Below are 19,971 nucleotides of genomic sequence, written 5' to 3'. Positions count from 1 at the left end.
GTATAATTTTTAAGCAGGAGACAATGGCTCTCGCGACGATAGCACGAGCTTTCTTACCGATAGATAGCGCCTTATAAGGATAGCCTGCAGAAATTACGCGTTTCTGCTAGCTATCACCTCCGTATTCACTCCCTTTGAAATATTTTATCTAGACCTTTATATACATTTCTTATATCTATGGTTAAATAGTTATTTTTATTATGTAACGTGGCTCTTACTGTCGCGAGAAATATAGCTTTTTCTCGTGCGTGTGTAAAATTTACTAATAAAGCTGTGTCCTGTGATGTAAGAGCAACATTATATTTTATTATTATTATTATTATTATTATTATTATTATTATTATTATTATTAGTGAAAGGGGTGAAGGGCTAAGGGCAAGCCCATTCGTGCACTTCGACCAGAGGTCCATTGTGCAACCCAGAACCTTAAGACAAAATTGAGAATCCTTTTGGCCGGTATATTATAGAAATCAGAAGTTTAAAGCTGATGCATACCAAGATGCTCAAACCTTTTATATATTTTATTTTATAGAAACTACTATTTCACACATTAAGGAATGACAGATTCAATCATTGCTTAGCAAGAATTTCGTTCTTTGTTCGGTGCCATGAAGTATATAAATGTTTGAATACGAGATTTAAAACTGGGTCAAATTTCAAAAATATCCTTTATGCGACAACCAGATGATACTGCACACCGATTATCATTTCCTTGTTCTAGGTTTTTAGGATCCTAAATACGTTCTTAGTAGTAACAATAATCAGCTAGGCTAATACCCAAGGCACCACCCTTGGCCTAAGTCATCGAGCGACTTTTAAAGCCTTTAATTCAAGTGAACGGGTTACAATGCGTAGGAGGGTGGTGGCAAGTTTTTATGGAAGGGGAAACCAAAGATCTCGGGGGAAAACCCCTTAAACAAGTGGGGAGAGAACTTGCAAACTCAACGCAGGAGTTGTTCCGAGTTTTCACCCAGTGCCACAAGTGGGGATCGAACCCGGCTCCTCTTGCTGCGAGGTGAAAGTGCTAACCACTCCGCCACCCCACCTTATGATGAAGCCACCAAAACCTTCCTCGATCATGTCACTGAACTACATCTGCTCCAGCATGTCCACGACTTCACCCGCTTAGGTCGTCGGTTTCAGAAGCCTAGCGTACTGGACCTTGTCTTCACTACGACTGAACTTTTAACTTACAACGTTACACAGCTACCCCCTCTTGGCAAAAGCGATCACAACGTCATCCTATTTAAGCTGGCCTGCCCCTCCCAGCTGGCCAACCAACCGACCCGAATCTGCAGGGATTTTTTCAAAGGCGACTACGAACAATTAATGCGATTTAACTGGGACGAGGAACTTGTGCGCAATGATGTGGAACTCTGTTGGACTGCATTCCTTGACACCCTCACTGCTTCCGCAAACAGCAAAAACCTCAACCGGTCCATTTTCCCGCGCGGTTTGGGTGATCCCGAAATTATAAAACTACAGCATGGCGCCGCTATGTCCAATCAAAATCTATATAGGCACTACCCCCCGTTGATGATGCCTACACTGCGTATCATAAAGCCCGTAACTTTAAGCGGAAGTCCGAATATCACCTTACTACCCAAATCGCCAGTAACCCAAAGGCATTCTTCAGCCATGTAAATAGACTCCGTAAATCCAAATTCACCATTACAGAAATGAAGGGTCCGGATGGCGTCTCGCGTTCTGACCCGAAGTCTATGGGCCTGTTGCAAAAGCCCTAGCCAAAGGGCTAGCCCATAGAATTTAACATGTGCGATTCTAGCAAAGCAGACTTTTGCAACGGGCCCTATGGCTACAGTCTTAAATGACCACTTTATGGAAGTCACTTCCAACACTTCCACCGCATCTCCCACTGCTACCTGCCGGCCTCAGACGACCAACCCTTCCGCGACACCACCTCGAACTTTCTCTATTTTCACCTGAACCCCAGACTTTAAAAGCAACTCGCTGCCGCCCTCTCGATAATCATCACCACAAGCTTCACAACCAGCCAAGTTGGAAATGTGCCAACATCACCCCACTTTTTAAAGCTGGCTTGAGGACCGCCCCCACGAACTATCGGCCGATTGCAGTTACGTGCCATGTTACCCGTGTCAGTGAGCGCCTAGCAGACTATCAATTGCGCACTTTCCTGGCAGACACCGACTTCTTCCATCCCTCCCAACACGGCTTCTGCTCCAAACACTCATGCACCTCCAACCTGCTATCAGCAACCAACGACTGGACTACCTGGTTGGATGACGAAAAGCCCGTCGATGTCATCTATTTAGACTTTCGTAAAGCTTTCAACACCATCCCTCACCAGAAACTCATCGAAGCACTACAGGAGTCCGGCATCGAGGACTTGGCCCTTCTCTGGCTCTCCATGTTCCTGACGCCAACATTCTGTCGTCCTTCAAAGCCAAACCTCTAGTCCTCGGTCCCCTCTTAGTGGAGTCCCTCAAGGCTGCGCGCCTGGACCTGTTCTGTTCTCAGTATTCATAAACTCAATGCCTAGCGTTGTGCAACATGCCTGTATTTACCTCTTTGCGGATGACTCTAAAATTGGCATCCCCTGTTGCGTCCCCCGAAGATCATGATTGCCTACAAACTGATCTTAACGCAGTAGCCCACTGGGCAACAGACCACGGAATGTCCTTTAATGTGAATAAATGTGGTATCAACCATCTCGACCGCAACAATTTCACCTTGGCCTATACCCTGACCGGAGTGCCACTTTCCCATTTCGGTTCCCCAATACGCGACCTTGGTGTCTGGGTTGATCCCTCCTTGACCTTTGGGAACCACACTACCAGAATCGTCAAACGATTCCGCTCCATTACGGGCCTAACACGTCGAAACTACTTCTTTCGCTCGCCACTCCTCATCCGTACTCTATACAATACCCTTGTACTCCCGTATATTAACTACGCCTCTGAGATCTGGAGTGCACCTTCCCTCAGTGACTAAGCCAACGTTACGAAGGCCCACAACCGTTTCACCAAACTTAGCAGGGGTATTGACAACCTAACCCCTGATGACCACAACAACCACCTCAAGCTTGACCTGCCGCTTCTCCGACATGCCGTGAACGATCTTGTCCAGGTTTTGAACATCTGGTCAGGCAAATCGTCCATCAGCCCCTCGACCCTATTTCAGTTTGACTCTCTACGCCGTACCCGGTGTCATTGTGCTAAAATCAACAAACCTCGATTGCGTCGAAACGAAACTTCGACCGTGCCACTTTTCCTTCCGCTGTGTCTCTAACTGGAATTCTCTCTCTGGACAAACATTTAAGTGTACTACGCCCCAGAAGTTAATAATAACAATCAGCTAGGCTAATACCCAAGGAACCACCTTAGGTCTAAGTCATCAAGCGACTTTTAAAGCCATTAATTCAGGTGGCCGGCCAACACGCTCGACAACATCTCCTATCAGTACTCCTTCGCTTATGTTGTTGCCCTCTTCTGATGTACTATATCACCTTTCCTACATTTTTATTATCATTTTTCAACATTATTATTATTAATTTTTTCCTTTTTTATCCTGTATGACTGCCTACAAGCTTATTTAGCTTAGTAGTCTTTCCTTTTAAATAAATAAATAAATAAATAAGGTGGTGGACGGGTATGCCAGAGGGGTATGCCCAAAGTCGATCAAGCGAGACCGCCGAAATAAAATCCGAAAGAAAACGTTCCCGATGATTTCGGAAGTATTACCATGAAATTACTTCATTATTATGGCTATGCAAATTAAAATGAGGTCATTAATTTTTTTTTACAGATTTACTCAAAGTAAGCTAAAGTAATTAGGGTTTTAATTATTTTATCGATTTTTAATATCATTACAAAGAATGCTAAATCAGTTTTTAAATAATTTAAAAAATGCGCGTTTATAATATTTAAATTTTATTTTGCAAATCCCTGCCAGCTATTCTTTTTTATTTTGTAAAAACAACCCCACTTTAATTGAAAGGCTTCTCGCTATTGGATTACACTTCAACAGGAATTTTAGCCCCACCCAACCACCTTGCGTTACCCAGGAACTGAAGTGTGTTTTTATTTCATCTTATATGACGCCGCGTCCGTGCTTCCAAAAGTTCATAAAAGTATTTAAATTTTTTAACAGTTCAAATTGTATTAAAAACATTGCTAAATATGAACCACGGTCCGTGCTATGGCTTGAGCCGAGAATGTCAATTAAAAGTAAATAAATATTAACATATCAACAATTATTTTCTATGAAATTGGGGTAAACAGCGCCAGGGGACATTTTTCATTGATATTTTTTAATCCCTGCTTTTACTAGGCGCAATCCAAATTCGATTTGAATCGAGCTTTACAAGCAATTCAATGGATTAAAGAAGTTACGAAACTAGATTTAGCACCGTCTAATTCGGAAAAGGGAATTCAGGATCAATTTGACTTTGCTGATTGTCTTAAAGATGGAATCGCTCTTTGTTCGTTAGTAAATTGCTCACATGATTATTTGTAAAACGTACTTACACCCAGTTCTTTCTTCATTTATAGATTAATTAATACCTTGAACCCAAGCTCAAGAATAAAAATTAATACTATGAAAACCCCTTTTAAACAGGTGAATTTATAATACAAATTCTTGCAAGTTAAATAATGTAACTTTCTCTTTAGCGAGAAAACTTGGAAATATTTTTAAAAGGTTGTTTGGATTACGGACTGAAAGCCCATGACCTCTTCCAAGTTAATGATTTATACGAGAGGAAGAATTTATATATAGTAGTGAATTTTCTTTTTGCATTAGGAGGCTTGGTATAGTTTGATATGGTACTGTTAATAATATAAACAAAAATAATGTAATATTTATATAGGCTCAAAAGAATGGTTTTGATGGACCAACAATAGGAGTAAAAGTTGGGAATGAAAATCGTAGAAGCTTCTCGAAAGAAACGTTAAATCAAGGCAAGAGTATTTTGTCATTGCAAGCAGGTAATTACAAGGGAGCTACCCAATCGGGAATGACGCCATATGGAGCCTCGCGACAAATTATTCCAGAAGGAAAATTAAAGTGAAAAGAGACTTTAATTTTTACTTCACCATTAACTATGTCAAAAACTTTTGGAATTTTATACTGACACTGCATTGTTACCTGAAAATGTCCTGCTATTTTTTTAAAAAAAAACTTTTTTTATATAAAATTTATATATATTACAATACGCAATCGTTTTTAAAGGTTGAATCTCATAAAAGAAATCGGGGTTTAAGAAATGATATTTTCATAAGAGGAAAATATCCCTGTTAAAATTAGCTTATTTTCCAATTTTTTTTACATTTTTAAAAGAGCATTGTATCAAACTGTTGCCAAATGTGTTTGTTTTAATGGAACATGAAATATTTAAAAAATAAAACGTTAGTTCCTACTACATTTAGAAAACCTGGTAAATTTTTATTCCATAATTACAATGGATTTTCAAACTTTTTTTACATTTTTTTAAAAAAATCTTTTGTAAAAAGCACTTATCTACACTCCTACAAAATTTCTATATATACATAAACACTGGTTATAATTTGATTAAAACTAGTTATACAGCAAGTTAATTTAAAAACCATAACATATGTACAACTGTTATTAGGAAACTTGGTATGCATTAAAACCATAAAAATTTTTGCTCAATAGAACCTGAAAATTGGACACTTTGTTTAGTGTATAAACAAATTGCTTCTAACTTAAATACTATTGACCATATCAATAAATGAAAATATAAAAAGTACCCCTCTTATTAAAAATACTAATGTTAAACTAAGTTTTAAATTAAATTTTTGACTATACAATCTAAAGTTAATAAGTGAACCAATGAAATCATTATACCAGTGGTGTAAACTAGTTAAATTCTCCTGGTCTAGACCCCCTTGCCAAAATCTCAAAGCATTGACTTTTTTAATTCTGTCCCCCCAATTTCTGCCACTGCATTATATCTGTATAAACGATAAAGATGTATACTGCATATTTAAAAATTGTGAAACGAGGGTGCATAGAAATTTTTAGCTACGCTAATGTCTAAAAACAGGTTTTTGTAATGGAAGTTAAAATTGCACACTATTTTGTCTTATATATACACTAACTTTACATCATACATGTTACTGTAGCGAACATGCATTTTTCATCTATTACTCTGAAACTGTACATTTATAAATAGAACTTTAGACACAAGAGAAATCTCCTCTTTCGCACCATTGACTATCATAATACACTGAAGGAGTTTTTTAAGGTTAATTAAAAAGTAGGCTTATAAAAAATTAAAGCGATCAACATTCGGTAGAAAAACAGCATAAATAATGTGTTCAAATGTTAAAAGGATTGTGATGAGTCAACAAATGAATAGATGAAAAAAATTAACGAGTATCAGCCATATGAACTTGGGCGTGAATTTGAATTTCGGGTATAACAGTTTGAGTTAGATCTCTGCTGAACATTTGGCCCCAGTTGTGATGAGGAACATTAGTAAATACTGGGCTATTACAACTCCTAACTGCTGGTACAGGACCCCCTGTACTTGTTAGTCCACCACTTTCAGGTGGAGTTCTTGCATTTGGATTGTAAGTTGAAGGAGACGAAGCCCGACTACAACTACTAACGGATAATTGAGAAGCCGGTGCTCTTGGACGATCTTTACCCATCAGCAATGGTTCGATATAAGGAACGTTTTCAGACTCGTCATGCGGTGTCATTGTGCTATAACCTGGATCCGAATCCCCACCTGGTCGCCTATACCGCCCTGTGGCTGCAAATCGATACGGGGAGATAACTGCCGCATTATCAAAGCTTGCCAAAACTATGTTGGAGCAAGCAGCTAAAATGTGTAAATGAATTAACAAAAAATTTTCTTTTAAAAAGATTTTCCCTATACCTCTATAAACATGATCCTCATTTGGGTCAAGTTCATCAATGTCATTTTCCATTTGAGATGGATGAATGTTTCCATCTGGTGGTGAGGCAATGTATTCAGTAGAGCCTCCTCTATTGATATGGGATCGATAACAGTAAACAGCAAATGCAAAAACCAAGAAGCAGCTGATGATTCCTCCCGCTACGGGACCAACTGGAGTGTTGTTTATTGAAAAGTAGTCTTCCACTGGTAGACCTATTATAAATTGAGATTGACAAAAATGCAAAAACTTGTTCAAAATATAAACTAACCAATAATTTCGTCAGCATACGGAGTTCTAGCACCAAGAACCCCACCAAAGCACTTCCTTTGCTCAGTGCAGAATTCTTTTTTGAGGCTTGTAAAACCATCAGCTTCAAGTTGGCACCACTCACACCCAAGAACTCCAAAACAGTCGCTAAAATTAAAAACGTTGAAAGAAAATTAGGCTAAGAGCTTAGTTAAATAACTAGAATAGCTCACTTTTTAGTCTTTCTGTCGTGACATTTACTGGCAAAACACAACTCTAGATTTTCCATTATGTTCATATCAATAGCCGGAACATGAGGCTCTTCTGGAAAGCGAGGACAGCTGGGGTTGCTATGATAATAAATTAACATTTTACAATTATGTAAATTTAAAAACAATTTGAGAAAATTAGGAACAATAATCACTTGTCATTTTCATCCATTAACTGGCCAGAGCACAGATTCACTTCAAGGGGACATTCACAAGGGCATTCACATTCAGTTTGTTCCATACGATGACAATTTAAACAAAGCCGATCAGTCTGAAGTTAAAATTTAGAGGCAAATAGATTTATTTATAGCCTACCAGGACAAAAACAGAAACCATTTTACTCACAGTGGAACAAGGACAAAATGTAGTTATAACGTCATGACAAGTTTGATTGACTATGCCTACAAAAATGTTTGTTCCAGGAACCGGAGTCATCTGAATAATAAATTGTCAACGCCACAAAAATGGAACTCAATATGCTAATATTAATTAATTATATTACCATATATTTAGCACATGATTCTCCTTGAACCAAATTTGTCAAAAAAGGAAAGCTGGTGTTAAACTAAAAATATATTAAAAAAATTACATTTTGACAGACAAAATTTATCGCAAGTCTTAGAACATACTTGATAAAATCTCTGAATGGTTCTATCACTGAAACTATTGCATAATTTCTTCTCTGCAAAGTACTTATGGTTCAAAACATCGCCAGCGACAAGGGGTTCTTTGTGAGTTATATGCTGTTGTTCGGCAGTGGCCCTAGAATTGGGTTCAATAAAACTTGGATGTGATATTAAATATCCACGGTCATCCAAAAGAAAACAAGTGATTCTATCTTCTTGGCAAATGGAAATAACTTCAGTAATAATCTTGTAAAAATAGCCCAGAGTCAAGTCCATTCCAATTACAGCTGTAACGGGATCACTAGTACTGTGCATTGAGGCGTACCTAATTTTTTGTTGCGTTAGAGATACTTGAACATTTCTACTAATACAGAAAATAATTTAAAACACGCACTTTCCCTCCAATATGACTGAAGAAATAGTAACAATGTAGCCAGCACCACCAACATCTAAATAAGGAGCTGAAACTATCACACGTCCTGGGAACTCTATGGCTCTAGTAAACCATTCCCTTTTGGTAGGATCATACGTTTTGTCAATTACAGTGCCTGGGTATGTCAAAAACACCCCCCCTTGGGTAGCTACAAATCTGTAACAAAAAAAAAAAGATATGTAAGAATGGGTAGGGCAGAGAATGAGATCTTAACTAAAGCTTTGTTCTTACTTTCTGACAGTATATTTTGAAAATTCATTGTCCAACTTTTTTTTCCAGTGGTCTGTAATGATGGCCACTGTTAAAACATCTTTTCTAACGGAGTCCTTCAACCCAGGATTTGTGATGGTACCAGTCATGTCGTGTAAGTAGGACAAATATCTATCTGCCATTTCTGGGGTTTCTTCTTTCAATAAATACTCAAAGGGAGACTCAAACGTAGCTGCAGATAAGAAGATGGTGCTGACATCTGTCGTTGAGAGTTGTTTCAAGTGCCTGCATAGCTTAACTGATGTTGGTGGAAGAATTAGATCTAAACGGTGGTAAGTAAAAACCGCAGGGCGATGACTTCCTTTGCCAAGTTTTCCTTTCTTCCAATCTTTACGTGTTGAAGTGACAATGCAAACGGTGTATGGTGTGCCCTCAACCTGTTAAAGATTCCTCACCAAATAAATTTTTGCCTTTTATTACAAAATACAATTAGAAAGCTAACCTTGTGCCAGTTGTATTGAAGTAAAAGTGATTCATTTGTTTCTATGTGAAAACCATACCTCCAAAGTGGAGTATTTGAACTATTGGTAGGAACTTTTTCTTCGCCAAAGGTCTGTTTGATAATGTCCCTTCTAATACGTCTGGTATCTCCTCTTTGCTCCAAATGCCAAATATCAGTGTGCATAGGTTGACCACTTGTGTAAGCGGGTCTGGGAAATGAAGGGTGCATAATGGCAACACCAGTTTCTTCCATAAGGAATGCGTACGAGTGGGGTAGATGGCCATAATAAGTCACTCCATCGGCCAAATCAGCAACTGGAATATCAATGCCCACAACACCCAGAAGACAACTTCCATAAACAGGTTGAGTAATGCTCACAACGAGACCTAAGACCAAGTAGTTATAAAATGGCATTAGAAAATATATCAAAGTGAGTTAACTTTTCTAATTACCTTTGCCAATGGTGTCCCAATGCGGTAAGGAGAAATGGATGGTAGGGTTATATTCTGATGACAATACTGATAGGAAGTTGCCTATCATGGTAGTAATATTCTCGCTGGAATTTACAGCAACCATGACCCCTGGTTTTATTTTCCTGTCGCTAGCTATGTCACTTATGTGATACTGCTTGTAATTTTGTTCCGCTACATCTTGGAGGAACGTTTTCTCAAATGTGACTGGTTTTCCCTCTATAATAAATAAACATTTACTAAATAAATACTTTTTTCATCAAAATTGTTTAAAAAAACAAACCTTCCAATATTGTGTAAGTATTAATAATAACTCTGTTCAATGTTTTATAGTTTTCATGAGCAATGTTTTCCATTATGACCTTAGCATCAGCAATAGAAGAGAGCAGCCCTCGGCTTATATACACAATTAAAGCTTCAGAGTTGATATTGGTCGAGTTCGAACTGAAATCTAATGTATTCTGTATCATTTTGAAAGCTTTTTTGAAACCCATAAGATGATTAACTCCATCTATTAAAAATAAAGTTACCATAATTCTTAAAAAGAATAATAATAAAAATATCAATTGCCATAAGAAATAGTTATTTATATTGACCAACCAGATGTTTTCTGAAGTCCATCTATGAAACGACTAAACTGATATTTAGTTTCGTAAGTTGCATGAGCCATTTGTTGGGCATGACAGCCCCCACTTTGTGGAAATTGGGCTTCAGCTGCCAGTCCTATTAACCCCACCTTAAATTTAATAATGAACAAACAAGTTAAGCATAACTTTAAAAAATTATCTCTTGGTGCAGTGGCATAGTTAGAAATTCCAAGGGGAGGGGTAGGGGTGGTGGTGTGTGTGTGCGCGTTTGAGAAGAGGTTGCCAGTACAATCAAAACTATGCCCCTTATATGCCACTGTGTCTGTGCTACTTTTGCTAAATGATACCTTATCATGATGAGACAGACTAGACAAAATATATTTTCCAATAGTTTTAGCAGTGGCCAACTGAAAAGGACTCATAGAATTCCCATGATCAATCACAATAACAACGTGTTTGGTATAAGGTTGGACGGTTCGAAAATACACGTTTCGATGCCTGGCTTCAGTTTCCAATTTGCAGCCCAGCTCAGTTTCTAAATTGTATGCGGGAAATTCTGAATGCACACCCGTTGTAGAAATAAAGTATTGCCACTTTAAAGATGGGTTATCTTGTAGATTTTGTTTGAACACTGAAATAAACCAAAAGTTATTTTACTATCATTTAGAACAGGATGTCAACCAATAATAGTTAATATAAAAACCTTTGGACAAATTAACTCCAGGTAAAAAGGCATCATATGGTAAGCTTAGGGGATGAGTTCCAGAAAAGGAATCGCAAGTAGAATCCTTTGAAATAGGAATGCCAAAATGATCGTCGTATCTTGAATGATAAAAATAATTAAATAATTTTTTCCAATTTGATTTCCTTTTAAAGGAGGATATTTGTAACATACTTTAAATTAAGAAAATTCATTTTACAGCACTGATTTATCTCAGTTAAAGGATTTTCTAAGTGATGTTGATGTAAACTTTCAACAGCCATCTTATTTTTATTGAGTATATTTAAGTAACGCTCCATTTTGTCTCGGAGGCGTTTTGAGATCTATAAAAAAATTTATTTTAAGTCACATTTTCAATTTAATAACTAAAATAAGTAATATTTCATAAGGAATGCATGATATTAAAATATTTTTAATAAAAAAAAGTCATTAAAACACGCATATTGTAAGAGATTAAAAAAGCTAGAGCTTCTATATAAAATATGGAAAACTCATTTCCCCGATTTTTGCAGGCCCAAGAGCATAGACTTTAAAACATAAAAGCAGTCTATTTTAAGTTTCCCGGATTTATAATAATTATTTCAAGATTTCTGATATTTCCCAGACTTTTTTGTGAAAATAAAATTTCCTGGTTTTCTACGTTTGTATGAAACATGATAGTAAAAGCTACAAACGCGCGGGCTGTATACCTATTGTCCAACCCAACATTTAACGAGATTTTTCCCAATCCCTCTATTCACTTTTTATAGCCAGTGAAGCTAAAATTTTACATCAAAGGGTTTTATTATCAGGTTTGAAAAGAGAAAGCGCATCTTCAAAACCGTTCTTAAAGCTACCGAAAGGCCAATAATTTACCGCTAATTTTATCACTCAAATCGCGACGTTACTTACACGCAAATGTTAAACTACAATAATGCAAGGGCGTTTTAGAAAAGTTCAAACGATACTCTGAGGACTGTTTTAGAAGAAAACAGAAGATGATAAAAGAGAAGAGAAACTAGTGAAAAGAAGAGATCAAGTTCTTAAGTTCTTTCCTTTTTTCCCCGCGGAACTGTAAAAGCAATTCCATAACAAGTCGGCCCCGCCGTGATATTCGTTCCATATCAGTCAAATGTATGGGCCCCCAACGGGCATCGCTATCGAGATCAAATTTTATACCTTAGAACCGACGTATTCGTTTACATATGTGGTCTCAGCGGTTTTCAAGAAAACAATTTCCCAAATTTAAGGGCCCCAAATTGGTATCGCGATCGAGAGAAAATTTAATGGACGTATCGTTTATATTTGTGGCGAGGGGTCCGTCACTTCAAGGAATCATGTACAGGCTATGATTCCTTGATTCCGAATCGCCCGAATCTATAGGCGGGAATCATACATTATTCAGAATCAAAAAATCGTGTTCCAATCACGGAATCATAAGGAAATCAACTTCGAATCACGGAATCATAAGGAAATCAACTTCGAATCACGGAATCATAAGGAAATCAACTTCGAATCACGGACTCATAAGGAAATCAACTTCGAATCACGGACTCATAAGGAAATCAACTTCGAATCACGGACTCATAAGGAAATCAACTTCGAATCACGGAATCATAAGGAAATCAACTTCTCACGGAATCATAAGGAAATCAACTTCGAATCACGGAATCATAAGGAAATCAACTTCGAATCACGGAATCATAAGGAAATCAACTTCGAATCACGGAATCATAAGGAAATCAACTTCGAATCACGGAATCATAAGGAAATCAACTTCGAATCACGGAATCATAAGGGAATCAACTTCGAATCACGGAATCATAAGGGAATCAACTTCGAATCACGGAATCATAAGGAAATCAACTTCGAATCACGGAATCATAAGGAAATCAACTTCGAATCACGGAATCATAAGGGAATCAACTTCGAATCACGGAATCATAAGGGAATCAACTTCGAATCACGGAATCATAAGGGAATCAACTTCGAATCACGGAATCATAAGGGAATCAACTTCGAATCACGGAATCATAAGGGAATCAACTTCGAATCACGGAATCATAAGGGAATCAACTTCGAATCACGGAATCATAAGGGAATCAACTTCGAATCACGGAATCATAAGGGAATCAACTTCGAATCACGGAATCATAAGGGAATCAACTTCGAATCACGGAATCATAAGGGAATCAACTTCGAATCACGGAATCATAAGGGAATCAACTTCGAATCACGGAATCATAAGGGAATCAACTTCGAATCACGGAATCATAAGGGAATCAACTTCGAATCACGGAATCATAAGGGAATCAACTTCGAATCACGGAATCATAAGGGAATCAACTTCGAATCACGGAATCATAAGGGAATCAACTTCGAATCACGGAATCATAAGGGAATCAACTTCGAATCACGGAATCATAAGGGAATCAACTTCGAATCACGGAATCATAAGGGAATCAACTTCGAATCACGGAATCATAAGGGAATCAACTTCGAATCACGGAATCATAAGGGAATCATCCCCAATCAGCGTGGAATCATCCCCAATCAGCGTGGAATCATCCCCAATCAGCGTGGAATCATCCCCAATCAGCGTGGAATCATCCCTAATCAGCGTGGAATCATCCCCAATCAGCGTGGAATCATCCCCAATCAGCGTGGAATCATCCCCAATCAGCGTGGAATCATCCCCAATCAGCGTGGAATCATCCCCAATCAGCGTGGAATCATCCCCAATCAGCGTGGAATCATCCCCAATCAGCGTGGAATCATCCCCAATCAGCGTGGAATCATCCCCAATCAGCGTGGAATCATCCCCAATCAGCGTGGAATCATCCCCAATCAGCGTGGAATCATCCCCAATCAGCGTGGAATCATCCCCAATCAGCGTGGAATCATCCCCAATCAGCGTGGAATCATCCCCAATCAGCGTGGAATCATCCCCAATCAGCGTGGAATCATCCCCAATCAGCGTGGAATCATCCCCAATCAGCGTGGAATCATCCCCAATCAGCGTGGAATCATCCCCAATCAGCGTGGAATCATCCCCAATCAGCGTGGAATCATCCCCAATCAGCGTGGAATCATACCCAATCAGCGTGGAATCATACCCAATCAGCGTGGAATCATACCCAATCAGCGTGGAATCATACCCAATCAGCGTGGAATCATACCCAATCAGCGTGGAATCATACCCAATCAGCGTGGAATCATACCCAATCAGCGTGGAATCATACCCAATCAGCGTGGAATCATACCCAATCAGCGTGGAATCACGGAATCCAGATGGAATCGCGAATCTTTGGAATAAACTCTATAAGATTCCTTGATTCCGAATCTTGTACACATTTTCCTTAAGTGACGGACCCCTCGATTTGTGGCCTCAGCGGTTGCTGAGAAATCAAGGGCCCAAAAGTTACGGGCCCCAATGGGTATCGTGATAGAAATAAGGTAATTCGTTTAAAATGACGGGACTACGTTTGAACGGTAGAAACGATTCAGGAAAATGGTATTAAAAAGGAACGACATTGATTAGTAGTTCTGGGAAATAGCTCTTGGTGCGTAGAAAATCCCTGAAACTTCAGGAGGGATAAAATTAAACGCTCTGCCTAAATAGGTGTTTCTATAAAATACGGGAGGTCATGTGACAATGTTTTGCCTACGTCGAGGGCTGATCACTCCTCGTAATCGGTGTACAGGCCTGTAGCTTTGACTGCACTAAAATGATTACGTAAGTGAGTACAGATTTAGCACTACCAAAGGCTGTACTCATTTTCATAATTATGCAATCGGTGTACAGATTTTCAGAGTGGTTAGCCCCTCGGCCTACTTTACTTAGCCGTAGCGCTTGAAGGTAGAGAGCACGAGCTGCAGTAACTAGACCCTTCGCAATCTGAAACCCGCGCGCGAGTAAAGCATTTAAATAACTTGCGCTCGTGACGCGGATAAAAACATTTTATACTTCTAATTTTTTATTGTATATTTTATAGAAACACCTATTGAAATTAAATAGTTTAAGCTGACGAATCTTGGCTTTGCAGGTTGCCTTATAAGTTCTTTGAAAAAGAATGATGTTGATATGAAGCCCGGATAAAAAGTTACGAAAGGGGTTGCAAAGTACTACTACTACTACTACTACGCTTCAAAGAAACCAATAGTTCCACTTTTATCGAAATATATTTCAATGTGGAACTAAAAGTGGATATACACGGGCGCACTGGGTAGGGCCAAAGCTTTTATAATAAAAATGGATAGGAGCCCAATAAAGAAAGTTCGCCTAATTAGTTTCTCTTTGATCTTCCCGCGCCCCGAAATAACTAAGAAGATGCACCTGGAATTTTCTTTGAGTTAGGCCGACCGAAAAATCAAACCAACTGCAGAAGTCGGTATAGGTTTGTCCCCCATCCACGCTATTGTCGGAGCTATCAGCGGTCGGGGCATCCTCGAAGCAACTTTAAAGCGGCGAGTAGAAGGAAGATGTCCCCCTCTTCGGTGAAAAGGCCGGGGCCCACGCTGGAAAAGCCCGCTGATAGAGAGATAGGATAGCGCCGAAGGAGGAAGGACGTTTTATTACCATTCTGGCACCTCGCTTCCAACGTTTCGGGGTTGTAGAGTGAACTGTCCCCTAAAGGGAAGTTTCGGTGGGGCGCTCCAAAACAATGGACACCATTCTTCGTGGCCATACGCGCCCGACTTGGTAAGAATTTTTTTACGACTTTCTTTTAGCTTTTTGGGGGGTCCTAATAAGCCCCCAGAAGCGAAATATTTACCGAATCCCGGCTCTCTTTTTGCTTTTTTCCCTTGCCAGATTTTGTCTCAGAGGCTCGAATATAAATACAAAACGGAGAGAGAAATACGTTTTTAGGACCAGCAGCCTCGAAGAAAAGAGGGAGAATGAGAAAAAAACTTCCTTCTTATCCCCTAACTTGAAAATTCCCGTGGGCACAAGACGATTTCTTTTTTCAATTTCGCGCGACAAACGGCACTAAAGAAGGCAAATCTTCGATTTTTCAAGCCGTTTAAATTCTTCAAAAAGTAACCCTAGAAATATCTCACATTTTGTTCAGTTTAAGAAATTGTATTATTTCAGCCCAGCCCAGGAACATTTTGGGGCCCAAAGTTAAAATTTCTTTACGCGTTAGATTGTCAAAAAAAGCATAAGACAAAACATCATTGCAAATTCACTCAATGAAGGTCCGGGGGCCCTAGAAACAAAGAACACATAATCCTACCCAAGCTTCGTATAAAAGAGCCCTTAATTGCGACATTTTGTTCCACCATTCAGATTCAGTGTTGGCCGATTCAAATCAAGTAAATAAAAGCATTGATTGAAATCATGTATTTCAGTCGAAGGGTAAGACAGTCTCAGATAATCTGTACACCGAGTTCGTGCATTTAGCACTGTTAAAGGTACAAATTATCAAGAGTTCGCGAGTTCCATTTAGCACTGTCAAAGGTACGGCAGTGTACACCGAGTTCGCAGAGTGTCTTACCCCTCGATTTCAGTGGAAGAATAAAAATAAAACAATGGGTTCAACAATTCCGATGCAAAGCAAATCTTAACTAAATAAAATTCTAAATGACAATTAAATTTAAATAAGATTTCATTTATTTAAAAAAGATTTCATTTATTTAAAAAAGATTTCATTTATTTAAAAAAGATTTCATTTATTTAAAAAAGATTTCATTTATTTAAAAAAGATTTCATTTATTTAAAAAAGATTTCATTTATTTAAAAAAGATTTCATTTATTTAAAAAAGATTTCATTTATTTAAAAAAGATTTCATTTATTTAAAAAAGATTTCATTTATTTAAAAAAGATTTCATTTATTTAAAAAAGATTTCATTTATTTAAAAAAGATTTCATTTATTTAAAAAAGATTTCATTTATTTAAAAAAGATTTCATTTATTTAAAAAAGATTTCATTTATTTAAAAAAGATTTCATTTATTTAAAAAAGATTTCATTTATTTAAAAAAGATTTCATTTATTTAAAAAAGATTTCATTTATTTAAAAAAGATTTCATTTATTTAAAAAAGATTTCATTTATTTAAAAAAGATTTCATTTATTTAAAAAAGATTTCATTTATTTAAAAAAGATTTCATTTATTTAAAAAAGATTTCATTTATTTAAAAAAGATTTCATTTATTTAAAAAAGATTTCATTTATTTAAAAAAGATTTCATTTATTTAAAAAAGATTTCATTTATTTAAAAAAGATTTCATTTATTTTAAAAAGATTTCATTTATTTTAAAAAGATTTCATTTATTTTAAAAAGATTTCATTTATTTTAAAAAGATTTCATTTATTTTAAAAAGATTTCATTTATTTTAAAAAGATTTCATTTATTTTAAAAAGATTTCATTTATTTTAAAAAGATTTCATTTATTTTAAAAAGATTTCATTTATTTTAAAAAGATTTCATTTATTTTAAAAAGATTTCATTTATTTTAAAAAGATTTCATTTATTTTAAAAAGATTTCATTTATTTTAAAAAGATTTCATTTATTTTAAAAAGATTTCATTTATTTTAAAAAGATTTCATTTATTTTAAAAAGATTTCATTTGTTTAAAAAGTAAATAAGTAGTCCAGAAATGATTTATACTAACTAATTATTATTATTATTATAATTTTCAAACAAGTCGGTCTTAATTTAAAAAATGTATGTACATTTTAAGTAGAAAATTATTAAATGAGCAAATTACCAAATTGTAGGCCCCCTAGTGGCAAAATGAATATTGGGCTATTGAGGATCTGAGTTTTTCTATCGAATGACCCACCTTATGCTTGAAGCGTTATGTCAGATTCGGACAAATCCCTTAGGAGTGTGTGTAAAAACACTTAAATAAGAACAAGCATAAAATCTCTTCTCACAAGGTTCAATTTATAAATATATTAAAAGTTCATTTGAGTAAGAAACAGAAACGGAGGGGGCTTCTTTCAGATAAGTCAAGGTTGTAATTAAACCCTCCTCTTCATCAATTTCACCTCGGCATAGCCATTTCGGCGTGGGCTCTCTCTCTCCTTTTCAATATGACACTCTCTGTCCAGTTGCGCTTATGTCCTATTTTAATTAAAGAATTTGCGCCGACAATTTGCCCCCTCCCCCCAAAAACCCCGTCACGCAAACATAATTCGTGACACCAGTGCGCCAATCGAAAGTCTTCAGAAAAAACTCTTCTCCAAATAAAGAGGGGAGGCGGAAAAGCATCTTGGAGGGTCAAAATAGGGGTCACACACTTAGGTAGCCGGCAAATACACCAGAAAAGTGAAATGTAATTCCGTAATTTCTAATCGTCCCGTTTTCACCAAAATTAAAGGGGATACATTCAGTTGTTACGCGTGATCACTACAGCTTCCTAATTTATTACAATTGTTTAATTTTCTGATTTAGAAAATGTTCATACATCCAGAGTTAAATTTAATTATTAACGTGAAAATTAACTTTAAATCTTTTGTAAATATACAGTCGCGCAATCTTCGGCTGTGGAGGAAACGAGTTACATCGTACAAATAGTTCATTCGGTCACTCCTTCCTCCCGTTTAGAAATTTTATACTGATTTAACGCTCTATCAAACCAGGGTTTATAGACTATAAAGTTATAAACCATGATAACAAAGCCACGGAGCACCTAAATTTAGTAATAATAATAAGAATAATAATATGTTTATTAAGACTACGGAATATGTATAAATTGTTTTTTAGGACAAAAAGCTTTCACCTCTTAATTATATTTTATATTAAAAATGAATTTTTAATTAAAATTAATCACCGTAGACGTAATTAATAGTAAAAAAGTATTAGTCTATTTGAAATCTCAGAGTAGTGGCTACGGGAGAATGTAAAAAAAATTAGTTCCCAACTGGCCCAACATTCAAAATTATTCATCAACCAATGGGGATTTTAATTTTCACGAAAGTGGCAGCAGCGCGACCACGGTTAAATGAACAATTTAAAAACCGGTCTTTAGTTAATTTCAACTTAAACTGATGAAGAATTCAAGAACAATGACGTACACGAGTCAGTCTTGGTTCAGTATTAATGATTTTATCTGGCGCCACAATAAATACTGAAGTGAAATATTTTTAGATAAGAATTTACCCGTAAGCCTCCCGCTAGAACTTAAACAAAAACCACCGCGTTAAATACAAACGTTTCGATAGACGGGTGAAGCCACTACTCCTCGAAAACGTATAGTCGAAACTCGCGTCTTTATCGCGTAGAAACTACGATCCTTAAAGTTCCCCCCTACGCGTTGCCAAAAGGTACGGCTTCCCCCGGCTATTATTAAACATAACCATAAAGCGTAAAGACGAAAACCGTAATTAAAAGTGTATGATCATATTAATTTGAAAAAGACGCCTCGTACGAAGCGACTATACGGTTTCGTAACCTCTAAATGGCGAATCGAAGACGGTGACATTGGCGGGACAATTGGCCGGATCGGCTGTTCCCTTTAATTACGGAAAACCAAAGGTCGTCTCGGAGAAGCGCCATTCCGGACAGTTTCCACACTCATTAGGACGAGGAAGATGTGCGGGCCGACAATTAGAAAGAGGCGACAATGGAGCACTGGTGGAACGGACTAGAACACACTTTCAATAGAATAGCTTCTTCGACGTCTCTCGCGGCGTTTTGGTTCGCGGAAAGCGATTAAAAAGCGGACTTTCCCCGAGGTTAATGAAACGATCCTCCAGAGTGAAGAAGCGACTTCGAAATGAACTTTGGACCACCGTCATTAGAGGAGAATCCCGAGAGGAAGGATAAAGCTATTTAATGGGGAAATGTCACCACCCTAAAATTGGTTGAAAACCTTTTAAATGGATCGTTGCCTACGTTATTATAATATTAGATTCTCGAGATTCGCAAGATTCCGGATTAGATTCTCGAGATTTGCAAGATTCCGAATTAGATTCTCGAGATTCGCAAGATTCCGAATTAGATTCTCGAGATTCGCAAGATTCCGAATTAGATTCTCGAGATTCGCAAGATTCCGAATTAGATTCTCGA

The 19,971-nt window shown here is 37.2% G+C and overlaps 2 protein-coding genes across 3 annotated transcripts in view; one reads left to right on the top strand and one right to left on the bottom strand.

Moving 5' to 3' along the window:
- The first annotated feature begins 228 nt into the window (after positions 1-228).
- LOC149941192 (myophilin-like) lies at positions 229-5,192 on the top strand. 2 transcript variants are annotated; one of them, XM_090180202.1, is made up of 8 exons: positions 229-285; positions 354-456; positions 533-4,053; positions 4,132-4,208; positions 4,312-4,466; positions 4,533-4,599; positions 4,653-4,790; positions 4,850-5,192. In XM_090180202.1, the coding sequence occupies exons 4-8, from the start codon at positions 4,161-4,163 to the stop codon at positions 5,048-5,050; spliced, it is 609 nt and encodes a 202-aa protein (XP_090036328.1). In that variant the 5' UTR covers positions 229-285; positions 354-456; positions 533-4,053; positions 4,132-4,160; the 3' UTR covers positions 5,051-5,192. The 2 variants fall into 2 exon arrangements, with proteins under 2 accessions (XP_090036328.1, XP_090036327.1); XM_090180201.1 differs by lacking the exons at positions 229-285; positions 354-456; positions 533-4,053 and having other exon boundaries at positions 4,060-4,208.
- Positions 5,193-5,399: 207 nt separating this feature from the next.
- Positions 5,400-19,971, bottom strand: part of LOC149941191 (VWFA and cache domain-containing protein 1) — a 29,118-nt gene continuing 14,546 nt past the window's right edge. Inside the window, exons 3-19 of the mRNA XM_090180200.1 lie at positions 11,147-11,295; positions 10,955-11,073; positions 10,599-10,882; positions 10,265-10,400; positions 9,948-10,175; positions 9,647-9,883; positions 9,195-9,580; positions 8,714-9,129; positions 8,444-8,638; positions 8,053-8,374; positions 7,926-7,988; positions 7,769-7,858; positions 7,579-7,694; positions 7,388-7,504; positions 7,177-7,322; positions 6,887-7,120; positions 5,400-6,829 (exon numbers count right to left, since the gene is read on the bottom strand). Of these exons, the coding sequence (XP_090036326.1) occupies positions 6,372-6,829; positions 6,887-7,120; positions 7,177-7,322; positions 7,388-7,504; positions 7,579-7,694; positions 7,769-7,858; positions 7,926-7,988; positions 8,053-8,374; positions 8,444-8,638; positions 8,714-9,129; positions 9,195-9,580; positions 9,647-9,883; positions 9,948-10,175; positions 10,265-10,400; positions 10,599-10,882; positions 10,955-11,073; positions 11,147-11,295 (3,696 nt within the window). The 3' untranslated portion in view covers positions 5,400-6,371. The remainder of the gene's footprint in view (positions 6,830-6,886; positions 7,121-7,176; positions 7,323-7,387; positions 7,505-7,578; positions 7,695-7,768; positions 7,859-7,925; positions 7,989-8,052; positions 8,375-8,443; positions 8,639-8,713; positions 9,130-9,194; positions 9,581-9,646; positions 9,884-9,947; positions 10,176-10,264; positions 10,401-10,598; positions 10,883-10,954; positions 11,074-11,146; positions 11,296-19,971) is intronic.

Source organism: Leiobunum rupestre, chromosome 6, assembly GCF_980474605.1.
Source record: "Leiobunum rupestre chromosome 6, qqLeiRupe1.1.hap1, whole genome shotgun sequence".
Taxonomy (NCBI): domain Eukaryota; kingdom Metazoa; phylum Arthropoda; class Arachnida; order Opiliones; family Sclerosomatidae; genus Leiobunum; species Leiobunum rupestre.
Note: the sequence above shows the minus strand (reverse complement) of the source record. Positions and strands in the feature narration are given on the sequence as shown.